The following is a 22,332-nucleotide window of genomic DNA, read 5'->3' as shown; positions in this document are numbered from 1 at the left end:
TGGAGATTCCATCACGGCAACCTTTATGTGATGTGGTCCTCCGCTGTACATCACAATAATGTGGCATTTATTAGTGTGTGTGTGTGTGTGTGTGTGTGTGTGTGTGTGTGTGTGTGTGTGTGTGTGTGTGTGTGTGTGTTAAAAAGAAAAAAGAGATGAACTGCAGTGCTGTATGTGTGAACTCCCTTTACTGCAAGTCCAATAAAGCTCTATGGATTTGTGAATTTTATAATGTTTGCATCATGCATTTTTCAAGTGCATGGGTATATGTGTGTGTGTGTGTTCCCTGTATGTCTGTGCCTGTCCAATTCGGGTGATCTGCCTGGGTGCACAGGTAATCCAATTTGTGTTTTAGAGACACAGCACAGCACAAGTAATGCTCAATGATGTATGACCCATCCATTCTGTTTGAGCTTTATTCCTAATGCCCCTCCAACTGCAGGGGAAGTAGATCGTATTCAATTGGCTGTCAGTTTAGTGCTACCCACAAAATAAAATATTTCTCTCCAAACATCTATTAAGCAGAGAAGAAGCTTCAGAAAACCATTAGTTGTCAGAGTAAGTAAGTAAGTATAGTGTAAGACTTTTCCAGTGTCATATTTAGCTCTTTTGTTCATTCCATTTGTCTTCCTATACATTTCTTTTTGATGAGTTTAGTGGACTTAAAGGACCCATATTATGCTCATTTTCAGGTTCTACTTGTATTTTGGGTTTCTGCTAGAACATGTTTACCTATTTTAATGTTCATAAAAAACACATTATTTTTCTCATACCGTCTGCCTGAATATACCTGTATTCACCCTCTGTCTGACACACTCTGTCTCTCACCCTCTGAAAAAGCCCAATCTGCTCTGATTGTTCAGCGTTTTCAGGTCTTTTGCTTCTGCGCTCTCTGAACTGTCATTGCAGTACGGGAATGACTGTAACGGCACTGTAGCAGCCCTTTCTAGCTATATATACTATAGTTGTGACTTTGTCTGTGCATTTCTCAGTGTATTGGGGTTTTTGATACTTTTACAGTATTTATATAGAACCCTGGCCTGCTTTGTGATTAAAACACATGGAAATCTCCCTTTTTATAATACTGGACCTTTAAATCTCAACTATGAGTTCAAAGTCAGCAGGAAACAGCATTTAGATTATGTGTTATGTTTGTAATTCAACACCTGTATGATTGTTGGGATAGCACTGTTCACATTTATTTTAACCACAACAAAATTTTTACAGCCGCACCATGTTGCCACATTAAATTTTCAGAGGCACAATTTGCAGGTTTATATGATGAAAATGGCAGGTCTGCAGAATGACATCATATGATGATGTCACCTACTGAATGTTGTCACCTACTGACCATAACTGTGATTTTTTTTTTTTTTTTTTAAGCTGCTAAAGTAATAGGATTTTCAAAGAATAACTCAAAAGAGTTAGTGGGAAAAAAATGTATATAATGATAATATCTAATATATATAATATTAAATTAGAGCTGAAACTTTTACTTGATTGATCGATTGCTAGAGCGATTCTTCGCTTGAGTCATTTTTCAAGCAGGTAGGCTTGATTGAGCATTCTCTGGTTTCAGCTTCTCCTATGTGTACGTTTAGTTTTAACCTCACATTGTTCCTGAAGCTCAAACAACACAGCTCATATAGCAACGAAAAGTAATGCACTGTAAGTTTTATGTATTCCACGTATTTATAACCAAATGCAACTCAATGACTGGCGCCAAAGAAGAGCCGCAGGGAAGAGGTCGGGGTAGATATATGGGTCATAAAACACAGGGCTTTCAAGTGGGGGAGTGGAGTCCATGTTCCGTAAGAAGAAAAACCAGGAACTTTCACCCAGGAAACGGTGTTTGTATCCCGGGAGTACTGCTTAACGGGACCGGTGTTCTAACCCAAACTACAATCTTTGTTTCTAATCTTAACTAGTCGTTTTGGTGCCTAAACTTAACTCTCCGCGCCACAGGACAGTCGGCTCACAGTCACCTTTTGTCGGCTAAACTTAACGGCAATGGCAGCTGAAAAACCTGGGATCTCACGGTCACCTTTTCTCTGTTAAATTAATCTGTAAAGACCGACAAACATAACTGTCATGTGACCGGTCGTCGCGTGACTGGCCGGCTTGCTGTAATTTCGTAGGATATCATACCAACCCGTTCATTAGGAATGCATTGACCAACAGTGATGGCATACCCTATTAGCCCTCCACTGCGCTACAGTACATCTCTGTCTTTTTCTCTGACACTGCGTGGGCAGCCAAGGACAACAGTCAATGAGCAATATCAATTTACGTAATGGACTATTAAACATGTGCTTAACATTTAGAATGGCTGCACTGGTGTTCAGTGGGAGTGTGTGCCAGGAAGTCCGCTGCCATGATAACCGCCATGTCAAACGAAACGCATTAGAGTGCTCTGCTGCCTCTTACTCACTCTAGCTCCTTCTCCTCCTACAGTTGGTTGTCTCGCCGGACACAGATGCCCTACTTACTCTCCCTTCACTCGCCTTTAACTCTGCACAATGAACTGTTTTGTACACTGCATTCATGTCAGACATCTGCTGTGATCCAACTCATTATGTATGTTTTACAAGAAAGTCTTGAAATAGGCCAGATATTTCTTTTTCAGTTTTTTCCTCACTAGTTGACTAATTTCTCTGTTTTCTTTTACAGTGTTAGTAACTCACAGTAATGGATTTATTAGTTTTGTTTCTCAGAGAAAATCTTTAAAGTAGTGATGCACCGAAATGAAAATTCTTGGCCGAAACCGAAAACCGAAAAAAGAGGAAACCAAGACCGAAAACCGAAACCGAAACACCGAAAGAAATTAAGCCAATTATTAGTACCATTGCATTTATGGCTATGACTGTGTACTAACTTTACTAAAATCAAGGCATTGCAATTGTATAAATTAATATTAAAGTTTAATTAAAAAAATATCTAGCAGAAATATGGCTACAATCTGATAGTCACATACAGTATACAGTAGCCTAAGAACAGAATAGCTTACCTATTGTTATTATTATTATTATTATTATTATTATTATCAATTGAGGCACTTTCTTGCAGGATTTCACTGAACATATCAGACAACGAGGGTGCATGCCCCTTATCTGGTGCAGCGAGACAAGTCTTTTTTTCTGCGCTCTGATCTCCTCCTGCGCTGGGCGCTGCTCCGTCTCCGTCTCCACGCGGGTTCTCCGCATCCATCGCGGTCTGGATCATTTCTCGTGCGCCCTGCTTTATTTCCGCATCCAAGTAATGGTCTTTATAACGCGGATCAAGTACAGTCGCGATGAAGTGCAGAGGATCCGAACAGATCTCACTGAAACGTGTGCTGACAGACTCTAAGAGCGTACTTTTCATTGTTTTCACTCCGTGGTCCGTCTCAACCTCTTTACCTAGGAGACGCTTTGCAGGTGGAACGGATCGGGTACTGACACACGTGCAGGTCGCGTTTTCTGTTTGCGTCATCACAACATTTTTGGCCGTATTGTTTCGGTGATAAAGGTATTTCGGCCGAAAACCGAAAATGCCCTTTTGGGCCATTTTCGGCCGAAAATTTTCGGTGGCCGAATATTCGGTGCATCCCTACTTTAAAGACTTTCTAAAAGTAGCTCTCTGTCTTTTTTTTCCTCCCTCTTTGTTCCCCATACTGGAGTCAATATGTGAAGGTAAACATCTTGTTCACACTAATTGACATTCAGACAAACAGGAACAAATGTATTGAATATGAACACTTTGTTAATTACCAGACTTGTAAGAGCCATGCGAATAGTAAATTAAATCAGGTGTATTATTCTACTAATGCAATTGATTAAGCTACAATCCAGTTCCGTTCAGGGAATAATTGTATTTGATGGATGGGGTGTCATGTGCTTTATGAGGCTGATTGGAAAATTGTACTATAAAAGGTCTTTGTTTTGTCTATCAGGGCTTGTCTGGTCAAAGGGCTCCACTTGAAAACCGATAGTATATACTTTTGGTAACTCCAAAATAATGATTGCATCATTTCCATTCCATGGTTGTTATTTAAAAAAATGTATTCCAGTGTTTCCTCTATGTTGATTTGGAAGTGGTGGCCCGCCACGGCAAAATTTCTGCCGCCACGGTATCAGAAATAGGGCAGACACATAATGTCGTAGTGGTTGCCTTTTAAATGATCCTGCCTGTTGGAAAGCCTGTCCACGCCCCCCGCAGGTGGACGGCGATACTGCAGTCAGATGTAGGTTTAGTGAGCGGCATTGCGCTTTGATGTCTGTTTAGAGAGGCAGCGGACTTTTTATTCATTCCTTTTCTTCATTCTGTCTGGTTTGTGCGTTCGTGAGGAAAATCTGAGTATTGTACATGTGGAGTTTGTTGTGTGACACCATGCAGGACAAATATATCTGTATAATTTAACTATTTAGATCGAACTTATGGCAGGAGTTGTCATGAAAGCCTTATTTTCCTTTCTCCACGGCACACTCGTTAGAGTCTAGGCTACTTCGCCATTAATATGTGATAACCCCGGTTGTTGTTGTTGTTGTTGTTGTTTGGACAGACCTGCCCCCACTGCTAAAAAAAATCCTGTATTCACATATTGGGGTTTTCAGAGAAAGAACTCACTTCAAATTGACAAAACTTTACATCATTATACTTGAAGATCCCGCCCAGTCCAGTCTTTTGATTGGTTGCCACAAACACAATACATGCCTTGCTCAAGGGTATCTCAAAAATGTTATTAAGGGAGAGCAGAGTGTGTCTCATCCACTTTGCCCAGCCCTGTCTAGAACTGATGATGGTACAGAAATGGTTGCAAGCCCATTTCCCTACCTCCAAGCTACAGCCACTGATATAAACCTGTTCGTTTCGCATTTTACCTTAGATTATGTATTTATTTCAACATAATATAAAATAATCTACATTTTTTTGTATTATTGATTTATTATTCCTCTCAACCATTGATTAAAGAAGCCTATCTTCCATAGACAGAAATGTTTTTTTTTTATTCCTGTACTGTAAAACTTAAATATTACAGAATATTATTACATTGTGCTCAATATATAATATACTAAGTAAAGCTGTGCTTTTTGCATTAATATCCTAAAGCTGATGAAAATAAGTGGGCCAGATATGCTGGCTGTCCAGTCATTTCAGTCATATACATGAGCTTTAGAATTTATTAGAAGGGGGCGCCCGGATAGCTCAGTTGGTAGAGTTTACTCCTCGAGGCATTAGGCCCGGGTTTGACTGCGACCTGCGGCCCTTTGCTGCATGTCATTCCCCCTTTCCCCTTTCATGTCTTCTGCTGTCCTATCAAAATAAAGGCTCGAAAAGGCCCCAAAAATAATATAAAAAAGAAATAAAAAAAAAAAAAATTCAACCTGCCCTTCATATACATATTATCTCATGGTTCTCGTTTGATTTGAAATCACTGTGGCGATCTCTTAACATTTCATTATTTCAAAAACTTAATTTTTCCAACACTTTGTTTGCTGATCAAAGACTAAAGACGTTCAGCTGCCTCAGCTGTACTAGAAATCTAGACGCACCCTAGTGGCAGCAAATTTCATTTGCAGCCATTAGGGTGTCTAGCAACTCTCCGTTGGCTTGCGAGCTGGAAAAACCAAACTCTGGTCAGGCCAATCACATCGTGTATAGAGTCGGTGGGCGGGGCTTATGGCTGCTGCTGCTGGGAACAGTGGTCTTCTGGAAGACTTGGTGTCATTTTTAAATGACCTGCTTCATGTAGTTCTACTGGAACATTCTACCTCAACCTTGGAGTTAAGCTTTTCTTTGAGAAAAGAACAAAGAACGGCACTGAAATCATTCTTAAAAAAGGAAGATGTATTCAGAGTTTTGCCGACCGGATACGGCAAAAGTTTAATCTGTCAACTAGCTTTGCTACCTTCTTCGTTGCTCTGGTTGGTTGTAGCGCTATCCTATTACATGCAGAGGGAATTTGAAAGACAACCGTTTATCCCGCCCCTCGGATTGAGCCCTGTCAATGGTGAGTTCCCAGACCCAACATCTTGATGTGGGTCTGGCTTGTCAGGCTAGTACTTTATGTGTGTGATGCTAATTAGCAGATGTTTACATGCTCACACACTAAAAGAAGGTAAACATTATAGATGCTAAACATCAGCATTTTCTTTATCAGCATGTTAGCATGCTAATGTTAGCATTTAGCTCAAAGCCCCACTGTGCCTACATACAGCCTTACTGAGCTGCTAGCATGGCTGCAGACTCTTGTGAATACTGGTGCAGATCAGCAATCAGCTGTGTTGATTTTAGAGTAAACTGTCTTGTGTGTTTGAAGAATTTGTGATTGTAAAAATTAACATAACAATACCATATAAATCCTTTGTATCTAGGTGCAAAGCTGTAGGCATGTACTGGGTTAAAGGCATGTACTGGGTTAACTGTGATTATGTTTTGCTGTTTGTATGCCTTTTCATCACATTATGTGGTGAGCAAAGTACCGGAGGTAATGGGGAATCATGAGCACAATATGAATATAAGATCAGGAGGTCTGTCCTTGCAAGAAGCACCACGGCACGCTTGTGTGCTTTAATGGAGTGGCTCTTCCAGTCCTGAGAAATTACATCCTAAAGTCACGTGAAATCAGCTTGCTTATTTTCTTGTTTAACTGATCTTTCGAGGATGATTTCAGGAATTATGACCTAAGTTATTATACCTATTTTTGAAATGTTTGCTACATTTTGATTTTGATTTGAATGTGTCAGAATATGTGATGATGTGTGACTACAAAACATAATTCATATCAGTCTGTCGTGGAAGAATAATTTCACACTGATTTTTTTTTTCTCCATTTTTGTTTTCTTCTTCTTCTGTCTCTAAATTTCAATTCATCTCCTTGGCTTCCATTACCTCCTCCTTTAAATTCCCCAGTCAGTGTATGAGCTAACTTACTTACATTTTTCACCCACATGAAGAAAATCCCCTAACGAGGCTTTAGGCGCTGCTATTTTTCATCTTCATCATTTTGCTGAGCTGTATTCAACATCACATGGAATAAGCACCCTTCAGTTAACAAGACTCAGTGGAAACATTCAAATCCATTAGACCAAATCTCAAAAACTCTCAGACCCAAATTAATTTGCACAGGACTGCAACAGTTTGTGATATTACAGTACGTGCAGTTAGTTGTTTTGGCTTTTTGGTGAAGTGCTTCAGTGTAGCTAACTTAAACTAAAAAGGCATTTCCCAGGTCTATGCTGCTGATATGAAAGACATGTAGCCCTCGTTTCCAAGAGAGTCGCTCAGTGAGAGATCTCTAAAACCCATTTCCTGCCTGGCTTAAAATAATGAGGTGTTAGAGCCTGCTGGCAGGGTTTAGCTGCACACCTCCCCAATGGGAAAGTTATGGATGGTATACAGTCTCTCACACACACACACACACACACACACAGAAAGACATGGAGATATGCCCCCTGGAGGTGTTATGGATAGCTGCATATTGCAAAGCCAGCCAGCAGGCAGCACTGTCAGCCAGCCTGCACTGTGAGCATTGATAGGACAATCAGTTCACTCTGAAGTCACCACAGCCAATCATCGGACAGTTTCTTGGCGGGAAGCACCCAATCTTCAGAGGGTTGCCAGATACTCTATCCTCAGTGAGCTATTGCTGGCTCGCTACTAGCCAACCATAAAGAAAGCTGGTGCCTTGCATCAGCCAATCGTGTGAGTGTTGGCCAGAGGGCCTATCGACAGAGAACTGCTGCATGGTTACAGCCAATCTGGGCTTTATCCTTCCCTACAGATGTCCGATTAGTGTTGTTTAGGGAAATCAAACTGCCACAACATCCCAACTGTGCCAATGTTGCATCGTGAATGGAGAGACTGGTAGAATGGGATAGGAAAAACCCACGAAGGCTTACCTAACTGTAACACTGTGAAACTCTGGCTGTCATACAGTGATTCTCTGTCAGCGAGTGTTTGTTGAGTGTTGTAGCATTGTTGGTAGGCATGTATAGTTTCCCACCTCAGCTTGATGACCTTTCTTAACAATACCATGAGCTAGCAGGCGCTGCTTAACTGTTGAAGTCTTTCTTTAATGAGATTCTAAATTTACCTGCATGTACTCGTAAAGGGCTGTACGTGTATTACTCATAAACCTGTACTGGCTTACACGAGCCAAGGACGTGTTCAATGATGTCCCGTCATGGTCAGTTTAATGGGCTTATAACACATGCCTGCGCCTTAAATTGACATGGGCATTAGATCAGATGATAGTACAGAGGTTTTAGTACTACTTAAGCTTTCTGTTTTCACTGTTAAATGTATGTTTTATGATGCAGCTCCTGAAATCTCTGCCCTTTCCAGAAGTAAATAAGCAATTCAGAATTAAACAGACTTTACATTCCCTCCTTTTTCCTGTTTTTACGACACATTTTAAGGCAAAATTTCTTTTTCTAAACTGTGTGTAGCTGTCTTCCTTTTTTACTTGCGCCATATGTGATTATAATATATTTAAAGCTGGGGTAGGCTGTCCTTTTTGGCGTCATTTAGCACAAAATTCCATAATAATCTTTAGCATATTATAATTCAAATTCAAGAGAGAAAACAAGACTTTTTGGCTCTTTAGAAAATGTAGTCTGTGACAGGAGACTGGCCAATCACAGGTCATTTCAGAGAGAGGGCGTTCCTATTGGCTGTTATACAAATGAAGATGCCCGTGCATGGTGAAAGCCTGATTTAATGGTGGAATCTCCTACAGAAAAATATGTTATTCCAGCATTAGCAAAACCTACCTACACTGCAAAGCAGCCAAAAAAGACAGACTTATCAAAAAGTGGAAATTCACATTGAAACGGGCTATGCAACATATTTTCATCATAAATACATCTGCAAATAATTTTCTCTATTAATAAATTCATTATTTAATCTTTCAAAAAATGTACAGCAAATGTTTGGAATGTTGCATTTCAATTTTGACTTGATCAATTAACTAATTATGAAAATTGGTCCTGATTCATTTTTTGTTTATTGTTTCAGCACCACGTGGAATCTTGTATTACAGTACAACTACTCATTCTGTAGCAGAACTCATACCAAAAATGTTGGGAATTAAATCTTATAAGGTTATATGCTCAAACTGCTGGTGGTACGTTTGAAATAACCCAGTGGCAGTGAATCCAAGATGGTGGTTTTGTGCATTGAGTCATAAATATGCATCTGCTGAGGTAGAATAACCCATCAGTTTTACTTTAAGTAATTTATGCCCATTTGGTTTGGTTGGTTTGATGCTTACATTGGGTGTAGGCAGCAGGCATAGCTGTTTTTTTGCAGTGGGCTTCTCCCTGTATGACAGCTGCTGTATGCTTCAGCACCATGGACAGAGACAGCACAGTCACAGCACTGCTGCAAGCCAAACACCAATGTGCATCTAATATTATGTGCTGTTAAATTCACACGTTTGGTTTGGAGTAAAAACTGACTAATGCATCAGATGAAACCGTGCTTGTTCCTGTCATTTCCTCAAGATGGTTTGCATGACATAAAGCTTGCATGAACATAATGGATACAGCTGTATGCAGTCAAGCTCCATAACCCCCTGCTGTGGAGTGGCATACTGTGGGAGCAAAAATGAATCTGTCCTCTATATCTCCCCACCTTCACCCTCCATAGTCATCTCTCTCTACTCTCTCTCCATCTCAGCAGGGCTTTGGCAGGTTCACACTGGCCTAATTTTTAGAGTAACAAGGTGTGTGTGTGTGTGTGTGTGTGTGTGTGTGTGTGTGTGTGTGTGTGTGTGTGTGTGTGTGTGTGTGTGTGTGTGTGTGTGTGTGTGTGTGTGTGTGTGTGTGTGTGTGTGTGTCAATGGGTATGTCGCATGGGTATGTGTTTTTATGATTGTGTGTGCAATGTCTGTTTCCTATAAATAGGACCTCTAAGAGCCACAGCTGTGCATCATTTGTTTTGTGCTCTTATGGTGCTCCTTGTCCATTGAATAATCAGACAAATAAACCCGTCTGCTGTATTAATGAGCCACATTGACTCAAATACCCAATTTATAACCATAAGTTTAAGTTTGTCCCTTTGTGCCACAAAAAGACCACCTGACATGTCTCTCTTGATTGTAATGTTCTGCTTAACTGGACAAACATGTTGTGTTTTCTGTGATGCTGCAGTCTCATATGAATGTGTGTGTTTTTTTGCAGCCCACAGTACCGTGTGATAGATGATCTGTGCTGATAGTGTGAAGCCGGATCTATACTGAGTCTCATTTACAATAACAGTGTAGGCCGAGAAGTGCATTCAAGTGCATTACAGTGTGTAATCAATACGCTCTGACAACCCCTGATGTAATAATATGCATGTGCTGCTGGTAAACCATTTCTAGGCCCTACACACATGGATGACCCCATGGATAAGTTGCTTCTCAATTATACCACAGGAAGGGCTGGGCATAGTGTAAGCTTAGACTTTCTAAAATGTAAGGCATGGGGAAAGCATGGAACATAATTTATTGTGTGAAAACTTTGGCAATGGACCATGTATGCCCTATCTCGAAGTTAAACTCCATTGAATTCACACTGATATAACCAATGGCAGTGCTCTGCATCACTTGAGAAAACACAGCCAGTACTGTTTAAAACTACAACATTACTCATGTTCTCATTTAATATGGGTGAGTCTGCTCGACTGGGGTACGAAAGGGGGAAGAAAATATCAATTTAGTTCATATACATACCTACTATGTGTTTGCTATAGATGTACTGTAGGATTGCCATAACCTTATAGTAGATTTCGGTTGGGCCATACATTATGCCACTTTCAATCTCAAAGCTGCACTCATCAATATTTTTATATTAACAATGGATAAAATTACTACGGGTAATGTGAAAGGAGTCACTTGTAGTGACAGACACGCTCCGCTCTCTATGGAGAGTTTTAAAATCTTACAGCTCATTATTTGGTTTTATGACCTGCAGCTGTACTGTTTAGGTTAAGTCACCTTTTTTCCAGCAGCAGCAGGCAGCTAACTTCATACAACAATTTCTGAGAAACCCACTGTATGCTGTCTTGTTAGCACCAAACAACAACAACTTTTTAAGATGCTAATATGTCAATGTTGTGTTTAAAGCTTCTCCCACTGCCCCCAAGTAGCCAAAAGTTATTTCTGAAAAAAGTAAAACTCAAAAGCAATACATATCTATGCTCATTTTAATATACTCAGGGGTTTTGCTACAGCCTTTCTTGTTCTAGTATGACCAGTAGCTTATGGTGGCTAATGTTAGCAAACTTCAGATATTATTGAGTAACTAACATTACTGAGTCAATTTGCTTCTTGCTTCGTGACTCCTTAAACCGTACGTTTCAGCATGCAAGACTAAATACAGAAAGATAAGAAATCCTAGTGAGTCAGCCCACAGAAAGATAAGTGTCTTGTGTTAACAGCAACGACCTAGGACAGAAATCAGTTTTTAATGCGTCAAAAGTATGTTCATTATCACTCATCAAAAGCTTCTAAGTGAAAGTGGTATCAAAGGTACTGTAGGTAGGATTGTGAAGATCCAGGACTTAGCCAAAAAATGTGAACATCGACAACTTCTCAGTCCCTCTCCCCGTTCTGCTAAAGCTCATGACAGTCTCCTAAGCCCCTCCCCAAACAAGGGAGAATTAATGTGTGTGCATGAGCAGTGACACGCAGTTAGACAGGCTGTAGGTGGTGCAAGAGGAACCAGATTCAATTTAAATGACCTGCTTCATGTAGTTCTACTAGAACATAGGGGCAGTTTCAGCAAATATCACAGAAAGTTAGTTTTATAAGTCTTACCTACTACACCTTTAATTAACAATCGGCGTTGGGTGAGCAATATTTTTTCAAAACTCTCAAAATAATCTTGGCACCATCTAATATGACTGTTGTCATTGTTTGAGCAGCTTAATAATGCTGAACTTGTTTTGTGTTATCACTAAGCTTTTTTTATGTTGGCATTGTGCAGTTTTATCATACAGCTGAAATTGACTTCTCCCCCACAGTCCCTTTATGACCAACTAGAAGTTTATTTTCAGTAGTCTTAGAGCCGAATCGATAATGACTTTAGTGCGATAACAAAAAACTATTATTTTTTAAAACTGTTACGGTACATGCATATTGCATATGGTTTTCTCTTTCTGTTTCTTACTTTCCCCTTTTTCTCAATATCTGGCTCTCCCATTCCAAGAAGGAGACTACGGAGCCAGAAAACTAGCAGGAAATGGTTAGTGGTCCTGAGGGGTTGGTCTGAGGACATTTAGCCCACAGCGACAACGAGCCCCAGCTGTTGGAGTTTTTTCCTCAACATTCATTTGTTTGTCAAATTTAGAGTCTCTACCATTGCCAAGAACCCCCTCTGCCACCCAGGCACTCCACAATCGTGGTGACAAGGCTGCTTTTAGCCAAATCCAATTTAATCTCCATTGGCGTTAGTGGATAAAGCCATCTTCCCCAACTGAGGCCAAGGAAGGCTAGTCTCTCCAGTGGGAGCTGCTTATTCAACACACGCACACACGTCCGCGTGCACACACACACACACACACACACACACACACACACACACACACACACACACATGCACAGACTACAGATAAAGAAAGAGCACTAAACTAACAGTCTAACATGCACAATTGAATTGGCAGACTGAGGCAGTCTCTTGTTCTCCTCCCCTATACCTTTCCTTTCCCAGTTGTGTGTTTCTGTAGAGGGTGAAATGATGTCACTGTTATGGAAATGAGATAATGACATAAAAAAGAGAGGCACATTTGAGACTCCTGCTCCTAGCCTGCAGCTCCTCCACTTATCAGGAAGCTGTGTGTGTGTGTGTGTGTGTGTGTGTGTGTGTGTGTGTGTGTGTGTGTGTGTGTGTGTGTGTGTGCGTGTGCATGTGTGTGCATGTGTGTGCGCGTGCACGTGCATAGTGTGTGCACTTGCAGATGGTTGGGTGGGAAACGTAGTGCGGGGGAGTGACACTACAGCCGGAGATGCACATTTATGCAAATTTCATATCTTAACCCACAGGTTCGTGACAACATTTGCTCGGCATTTGTAACAACACCGTTTAATCACAAGTGCTTGTAGAGCAAATAAACAAGTGATTTCAGAATAACTCTGCATTAGTTTGACTGTGAACATCCACTCAATATTTAGCATTGATTTTTCCCTGCGCTCTTGCACTGTTTTGCACTTCTCACATCAGGGTGAGTGGCAGATGTGCTTGTTATGCCAATGCCAATTGCCCAACTGGCAAAAAAAAAAAAAAACAAGATGAGAAAAAGTGTCTAATTAACATCCAAATGTGCCACCAGCAGAATATTTCAACTCATTGCTCCCAAATGGCCTCTGCTCTGCTACTCAACATACTTGGTCACTCACTCGTTTGACATCTTGAACGTTTGCCCTGGAGGGATAGGGGGAGTAGAAGAATGTGATTTAGAAAAGGTGATTATTGATTTATTGGCCTTTAACATGTACCTGTAACTCTTTATAGAATGTTGTAGGATGTCCGTGATGACCCAAACAGTAGTTTTAGCACACTGCTTAGGGCTGAACTACTGTGCCCTCCTACTGTGGATACTTAAAGTACATTAGCTTATAAAACCTGTGTGCTTTTGCTTAAAGACACCCTGTGGAGTATTTGACCACTAGCGGGGCTATGGGAGTTCTGACGTGTGGGCTTTGTCTGTATTGTGTATGCGCATAAAGACGCACAAGCACACTATTCACATTGTGCCGTCATTTTCAAGCAATTTTCCTGATTGGAATTTGGTGACGGTAATGCGCCAAAAAACTTAGCAATGCGCCAACAAAGGCGGTGAAGAAGAAAACTGCCAGCAAGCAAACATGGATGTAAACATTGTACAATTTTAAATAATACAAAATGAGAAAGGAAATGCCTCATGGATTTTTGGTTGGGGTTTTGGTGAGAAAACACTGAATGTAAACAAGACAACTCCACAGGTTACCTTTTAAGTATAATCACAAAAACAGGATGTTTACTTGTAGCAGAGCATTTGGTGTCTACTTTTATGTGTCAAAGATCTGAAAATTTCCTGGAGGAAGGATTTGTTTGAAATCCAGTTTGGAGTATACCACTGTCTGTGAAGTAAAACTGCACATATGTGGCAAATCTATAAATGTTGATTCTTCTGTCAACGGGTTAACCAAGGCCTACTGGACTGTACTTTCTTATTGACCAACAAACAGACTCAACAATTAAAGGTCCCATGGCATGAAAATTTCACTTTATGAGGTTTTTAAACATTAATATGAGTTCCCCCAGCCTGCCTATGGTCCCCAATTGGCTTGAAATGGTGATAGGTGTAAACCGAGCCCTGGGTATCCTGCTCTGCCTTTGAGAAAATGAAAGCTCAGATGGGCCGATCTGGAATCTTGCTCCTTATGAGGTCATAACAAGCGCGGTTACCTCCCCTTTCTCTGCTTTGCCGCCCAGAGAATTTGGCCAACCCATGAGAGAGAGACATCATGGCTTTCAAATGAGAAAAGTGGCAGTTGGTCAAGGCCACACCCCCACTCTCCACCTTGCCCCCCCCCTCTCTCCTCCTCAATAAGTACAGACACAGAAATGGCACATTCTGAGCAAAGCTCATTGTAGGACTGGCTCTAGTGGCTGTAATTCTGCACCCAGGCTGAATTTCGGGAAAGAGACTTCAGATACAGTATTAGGGGACCACTAAGGCCTATCTAAAAGCATCCAAAGAGCACCATGTCATCGGACCTTTCAAAGACATTTCCATTACACCACAACGTTTCCAGTATATAAAACAGAATCCTTATCCCCATAATGAACTTGTATGGGATAAAGTTATGATGTTAAGGTTTTTACCCAGCTGTGTCTGGCCTGCTATGTGTCCAAAGCTTTGTTTATCACCCATGGACATCTTTTCTCTTAAACCTGTCAGCGCGTTGACTTGCACTTTGTGCAACCCTAAGTCCCAGTGCATTAATGACATTTCTGTTCTGATTATATGAGTAGTTACTGTCAGTATCAAGTGGCTTTCATGAAAACTAAACAAACAGGAAATTATGTAGTAAGACAGTTATTTTAGTTTTATGCTTTGGGCCAAGTGATCTGAGCTGAGGTCTTAGCTATACAAGGATATGTGAGAACATTATGGCGCTCATTATGCATGCTTAAAGAGAGGGTTATTTGCTTTTGTCGCTGTGAGCTTAGTGTTGTCTGCAAAAGGGAACGTGTGTGTGTGTGTGTGTGTGTGTGTGTGTGTGTGTGTGTGTGTGTGGCCGTTGCAGTAGCTGCTTTAGCAGTTGAAGATCATTAATTACGGGTGTTTCCCTACTTACCTCCAGGACTGATGGTATGCTGCAGAGATACTGGCTCATTGGAGTAAATGGCATTAGTACTTTGTTCGGCGAGTGCCCTTGGGCCTTGTTTCCGAGCCCTTTTTTGTTTCAAGTGGCAGCCTTGCGTGAAGCTCCCTTACACTGAGCCTATTTCTCAAGCCCTTATCCCCCCCCCTGTGGAGTTCACCGCTAGTGTATTCATCCACAAACGGAGATAGGACGACGACGAGGGGTTAGAGCAAGACAGGTCCAACACGGCTTTATGAGTAGCCAGTTAGCATCCGTATCAGTGTGTTCATCAATCTGCGTAGTATTTAGACGGGCAGGATAAGCATGACGGGGCATTAAGCTAACATGCTGAATGAGACAAACAGCATGGTTGGTAACAGGGAGGGACAAGTGGTTACCGCGTGGCTAAGGATACACTCTGGCTGAGACTCCCAATGCAGCGTTAGGGAGGAGTGTCGCCACGCTCATTAGCATCGCAGCCTTGATAGAGGTAGAACGGAATCTGCTGCCGGGGCTGAGTCTGCCGAGAGAGGCCCTCACAGGAAGCTGCTCCTCCAACATGAAAGGCACACTACAGTCTGTAACTCCTTGTGATTTCTGCCTCGATTTCTTTTTTTTTTCTTCTTTTTCACTAATTTGTAGTCCTTCTCCTAATCATATCCCGTATCCGCTCTTTAAATCATCTCATCCCAAACCTCTTCACTAATCATGTAAGTTGGAGAGGAATAAATGCTTAACAGATGCTAATATTGTCAGGGGTCGGTTACATGCAACTGCGCTTTTACAGCTCAGTGGAACTGAGCGTTTTGGGGCGGTTTACCTAAGATGACACGTTCCTCCCTTCTGCGTCGGGTTGTGGACGGATTGAAATGTCCTTACTGACTCACAAGGGTCAGCTAATGGTGGAGAGAAACACCAGTGCAGTAACTGCAGCTGTGGACAGACAGCTGTGGGTAGTTGAGTAGAGTTGTTCTGCCATGAACTTTTACTGCAGTATGCCTGTGCTGCTGAATAGTGAGTTTAATTTGCACATAGACACACATACACATCGCAGTTTCTGGCATTTTTATATCCCTAATTGTATTACATTAAGAAATGATGTGTTAAATAATGAGTCCTGTTCCGATCCACCAATTTAAGTATGGACGCCCACTCTCCTTATGGTCGAATGACAGTTGAGAATATTCTCAGTTAAAATTGAATTTTCTTTAGATTAGACCTTAAGACATTTACTTACAAAATGATAATGCGTTGAGTCATGACTGATTCATTTGAGCTCATTTTCTTTTTCATACTGTGTTTACATGTGCAAGGTTTTGTAATGAAACCCTTCTGGCATGTAATTACACCGAGTTGTAATTTTATTCAGATATTTTCCCAAAGTGAATAAGTGAGGAGGATAATCAGACAGAATAAGAGAAATTACTTGTTTTGCAGCCTACCATCAGTTTGTACACAGTTGGCCATCTACTTGACACTGCATTTGAATGATTGCTACTTACACTGAGTAATTTGGTTAAGATGCAAACTGAGTGTCACTTTGAATCCAAGTGGAGTGATACTGATTGGTAACCGCATGTTGCCATGGCTACTGAATCTCTTTTCTCCAAACTGTAATTTAGATAGTGTGACTGGGGCCAAGGTGCATCAGTAAAGGACTGCAGATACTGTACTGTAGAGGGTCACAATGTGAAATATTGACTTAAAACAGAAATAATTGAAATTAGGGCTGTGAAAATAACGCGTTAATTTCGATTAATTAATCTGATAACGCGTTAAAAAAAATAACGCAGATTAATCCATTCCATATTGACGTTTGACCCGGAGCCGTTCTAGCCACTATTCGACTGTAAAATGAAGGAGGGAGACGAGAATGTGCTGCCTGGATCATTGATTGGAACATTTAGCTACTTGTTACTTCTTCTTCTTGTCTGCTCTTCTCTCTGATGCTCTGAAACGGACGATACAGGCAACACAAACACCGCTGCACGTGACGCTAGTTAACACTATACTCGACAGCAGCTAACGTTAGCCTACCGCTAGCTAGTAGCTGGATTAAACACTGTTAAAATGCTGACAGCTAACGCTAAACGGTGTAAAGTTTGACTGTTTTACTGTAGAGGATTCAACACCGGTATGTAACAATCTGCCAGCCTGACAAGCCAGCTGCCAATAGGGTGCGTCTAGATTTCTAGGCTAACAATCTGCAGCTGCCGTCGGAAAAACAACACAGACGGTGCGTTCAATGAAACTGGTAAACTACAGCCTCGTGGTGCATTTGAAGTTATTGTAAATGTCCTTTTCCCATCTGGTGGTTGTTTTTGTCGTTCAACAGCAATTTACTAGTGAAATAAGTTATTGTTATAGATTATTATCAAATCATTTAATTTTGACCATATGGCCTTAGCAATAAACAAGCCCTTCTTTAATGTCACCGACTGTTGTTTAGTACCCTTCTTTTTTCTTTTCTTTTTTTACTTTCTTAAAAAGTATCGGTTCAGGCACCATTAATTATGTATGCGATTAATTTCGATTAATTAATCACAGAGTATGTAATTAATTCGATTAAATTTTTTTATCGATTCACAGCCCTAATTGAAATATAAAACAATTTGTGGGCTTTTGACACCTCGTATCATAAGAATACTGCTGAAGTAGCATCAGGCAACTATCATTTATCTCAACATTAACTTAGATGTGTTGTCATTGTATTAAAAGACCTGTTAATTAATCTAGAATTTAATTAGTTTACTTTTTTTCTTCAATTAGAACAATCTATTAAAATGTGCATTATGCCTTTTAAGATGCATGCTCAGGTTGCATAGTAATGTAGTCTGCTTAAATTACTTTGTAGTGCAAACTAGTAGCATGATTTTTCAGTTATGCTACCAATTTACATACGTATGCATAGATAAATACAGTAAAAAGAGTTGCTTTTTTAATGTTTCATCATTGTTAGTGTCAATAAAAAAGAAACATTTGTTCATCTTGAGCACTAACAAATCCCGCTTACTAAAGAAAACATGTAAGATTTGCTGAAGAATAAAAAAGAGACGTAAAACCCCTCTTACACCAATTTTGAATCACTTTTTGACAACACGCTCGGCAGCACGAGGCCTACCAGTACCACGTCTGTGAAAGTGATACTCTCACAAGTTACTTCAAATAAAAATATAAACGTAAGCAGTGAATAATTTTTCCAAAGTAGCTTCCCTCAACTTTGTATTTGATATACTTGCAATGTTTAAAAAGCTAAACCAAAGTGAATGCCACAAAAGTAAAATGTGTCAATCACAATGTGTTTTTTGTACAAATACCCCTGGCCCCCTTGTGTGCAGTACAGATGTGGCCCCAACATGCTGAACTACTCATTCCTTCTGAAATAACCAGAATGCTAAGACACTTTGTGCTTTTTTTTCCTCCACAGCACCTCCGACCGTCCGCATCATACACTCAGGGCATGCCTGTAACGTTGAGGAGGAGAGGCACACGGAGAGAGTCTACACCATCCGAGAGGGAGAGACCCTGGAGCTCACCTGTCTGGTGACGGGGCATCCTCGACCACAGGTTAGGAACTCGCTACCTTTTCGTCCGCCCTTTACTGACAGCGCGGGCAAAAATAGCTACACGGGGGAATCGTGGGACAAGATGCTAATTTTGTAGCCCGTCTCCCCTTCCTGTCTGTTTCTCCTTTCTTCACTCTCCTTCAGCAGCTTTTATTTTAATTCTGTATTCGCGCCATTGAGTGGCACACCACGTACCTCTGCACTAAACCAGCTTAAAAGTTTAATCCTTTAATTATTGACGGTTTAGGTTGCATTGTGCACCTGCATGGTGATAATGAAAGCTTCCGAGTCTAATGAGAATGCAGAAACAAAACAGGCGAAACATCTGCCAAAACAGAAACGTAACGTGCCAGAAGCAGGCCACAGTGAAAAGTGGGTCCTCGGCACCTGAGAAAGAGTTTTTCCTCAAACTCTTTTTATTTGCTGTTGTTATCTGAACTAATTAAAAAGCTTCCATCTTTTTCTGAAGAAAATAGGCTGTCTATTTGTTCTTGTTGTGCCTTCTACTTATTGCTGTTCTCATTCAAATTCAAGAAGTAGGTATAGAAAAAAAGATGTGTTAAGACAAGTAAGACAAAAGCAGAAACACGATTTCATCTACTTGTTTCAACAAAAATACCAACTAACTTGATCCACGCAAGTATAAATGTCAGCTCTGCTACAAATGACCTGACCATCACCTTTCCATCTCATATTAATCTGGGCAGGATTTGCACACCCTAACCTTTCGAACATTTATCGAATGTTGTTTCCAATTTGCTTGATAACACAAACAAATTCAGCACTATCGCCGCACAGAACTATATGCTTATTATATATGCTAATATAATTCCCCTTTTGATTCATAGACGTTGGCGATTAGCTCATACACTTCCCCTCTGGATGCCAAGGCAAAAGAGCATATTGATTTTTATATTTCAATTGAAAAGGTGAGACCTCTTCAATTAGCGAGAGGCTCAGGCACACCGTTCATCTCCGCTTGTTGTCAGGGGGACAACTTCGTACTCATCATCTCTGTCTTTCCTATTAATTAGACTTTCTGGAAACCAGAGCAGAGCGAGGGGGGAGAAGAGAGTGGGAGATCAAAAGCCCTGCATGGCTGTGTCGCAGGAGAGGCAGGATCTCCTTTGAAACCGAGTCATTATGAGACTCACGCAGATCCCCTGGCGCAGCGGGTCTCGGCTGTGTCTCCCTGGACTTTGGATGTGTCAGCTTTGTCCCCCTCTGGTAGTGGCATGGGACCAGGGGGGCAATGACACTCATTCTGAGTGGTTTCGGAAGCCGGCGAGGTTATCTGGGGTGGCAGTAGTCCTACGGCTGGTTTTGTAATGTTGGTGGAAAAACACAAGGGTATGCGACCTCCTCGGAAACACACACACACACACACACACACACACACACACAACAAAACACACACACCCACACACAAACAAATACACACACACACACACACACACACACACACACACACACAAGTGAATACAGCCTTAACAGCTCATCCTTTCATTGGAGTTAAATATTAATTCTCAGAACATGTTCTGAGTCTTTCTTCTTACCCCAAATTTCCACATTTTAATTGAGTTGAGTTTCTTCATCTTTTAACGGCATACATGGGGAAACGTAAGCGGTGCTCTTTGCAAAGGCTGTAGTGCACTCTCAGTGTGTTCTGTCATAATTAAAGACATGGGCATAGGTTTGCTTTCACCTTTGGTAGGGACATCTTTTTTATTAGACAGTATGAACTGTGTGTGTGTGTGTGTGTGTGTGTGTGTGTGTGTGTGTGTGTGTGTGTGTGTGTGTGTGTGTGTGTGTGTGTGTGTGTGTGTGTGTGTGTGTGGCAAAATGTTTTCTATATGTTTTTGCTAATTTCTTTTCAGATTTTCAAAATATATTTTGTTTTGTTACTATAAATCTGATACATGTGATAGATTTTCTGAATAAATGTCACAAAAATGTATAGAAAATAATCAGAAGGTAATATGCTACACTGTGTGTGATAATCCATTTTAAAACTTCCCTTGAGATTCTGTCCTCTCTTTCCATCTGTTGACTGCACAACTCAAATCTTTTGGCTTTGCTGTGGCAAAGTTAGCACATTATAAATAATGTCCTTGTTAGAGAGACCCAAACAGCAATAACTCCTGATCAAGTGGGGTGGGGTTAGTCAAACTATGTACGCATTAATGCTTATCTTAAGCATTAATGCTACATAATTTACAGATGTCAGGAAGATAACATTTGTATAAGCTAAGATGTTATTGACACTTTGGTTCCTCTAAAAAAAAAGAGAGCCGGTGTTCGTGATATTTCAACGTGACACATTTGATTTAGATTGTTTTCAACGGTTTTGTTTGGTGGGGGCAGAACCTGACAAAGTATTATTTATATATCAGAATATCGGAAGGGCTGAGGAGACTGCAGGTAGCAACAATGCTTCTATTTTCTATTTTGGAAGCAGAAAGAAGTGCTTAATGTTAAAATTCTGGCTAACTGAGCTGACAAAAACACCCCTTAATCTCCTACCTGAAAGACTAAAGCAATTCAAATCCAGCATATAACGTACGCTACATGCGACATAAGGTAACACTCCTAATGAGGGCCACTCTGTTCTTGTTCTATTGCTCACTCTTTAGTTCTTTGATATATGTTTGTTTTAAAAAAAGCTTTAACAAAAAAAAAAAAAAAAAAGAAAGAAAAAAAGATTGTTTATCTGGATGCCATGCTTGAGGACCTAGCTCTTCACAATAAAATATATTGGAAACAAAATGACACATTTGAGCAATATAAATGAGTTTACTAATACCTCACACTAAATTTAAACTCAATATCGACTGACTGATGGTAGTTGAACCCAGTGAAGATTTTAAATTGAACCATGCGATGTTTAAATAGTTTAACTATAAATACCAACCACCACTGCAGCCGGTCATTCATCTCGCAGGCATTATTGCCAGTGCTGTGCTTTAGATAGCTGTCCATGCGTAGTATAACCTGAGGGTTGTCAGATCATCAGGTCAGGTATCCTCCATATTCTTTCACTTTTCATTGAAAGAACAATGATGATTCATAAGAATAGGCACATTTGTGCAGAAAACACACAGACCTGCAGCGCCGCATAGACCTTACCAGGTCTGCCTGCTCTCTGTTTTCTGTCCGTCAACACTTTGTTTAAAACCCATTGGTACCGACACAGCTATGATCTGAGTTGAGTACCAAAAAAAAGCAATGCGTGATGAACAGTCAAAGATTCTGTGCTTTGCTGAAAACATTCAGGGCTTAAGCCCTGTAAACCCGCCCCTGGAGCCGCCAGTGATCTACACCTAAAATTAATGGGAAAGCACTTTCTCCTCTCTGTAGTATCATTCTTGAACAACTTCCATACCAGGAATAACTTAAACCGCACTTTCCATCTGCACCACAATATCACAGGGGGGCAAGTCACACTTCTCG

At 40.7% G+C, this 22,332-nt stretch overlaps 1 protein-coding gene across 1 annotated transcript in view; it reads left to right on the top strand.

Annotated features, from left to right (window-relative positions):
- The first annotated feature begins 7,418 nt into the window (after positions 1-7,418).
- LOC120546409 (MAM domain-containing glycosylphosphatidylinositol anchor protein 2-like) overlaps positions 7,419-22,332 on the top strand; it is a 137,550-nt gene continuing 122,636 nt past the window's right edge. Inside the window, exons 1-2 of the mRNA XM_039781333.1 lie at positions 7,419-7,503; positions 18,744-18,883. Of these exons, the coding sequence (XP_039637267.1) occupies positions 7,419-7,503; positions 18,744-18,883 (225 nt within the window). The remainder of the gene's footprint in view (positions 7,504-18,743; positions 18,884-22,332) is intronic.

This window comes from Perca fluviatilis, chromosome 18 (assembly GCF_010015445.1).
Source record: "Perca fluviatilis chromosome 18, GENO_Pfluv_1.0, whole genome shotgun sequence".
Taxonomy (NCBI): domain Eukaryota; kingdom Metazoa; phylum Chordata; class Actinopteri; order Perciformes; family Percidae; genus Perca; species Perca fluviatilis.
Note: the sequence above shows the minus strand (reverse complement) of the source record. Positions and strands in the feature narration are given on the sequence as shown.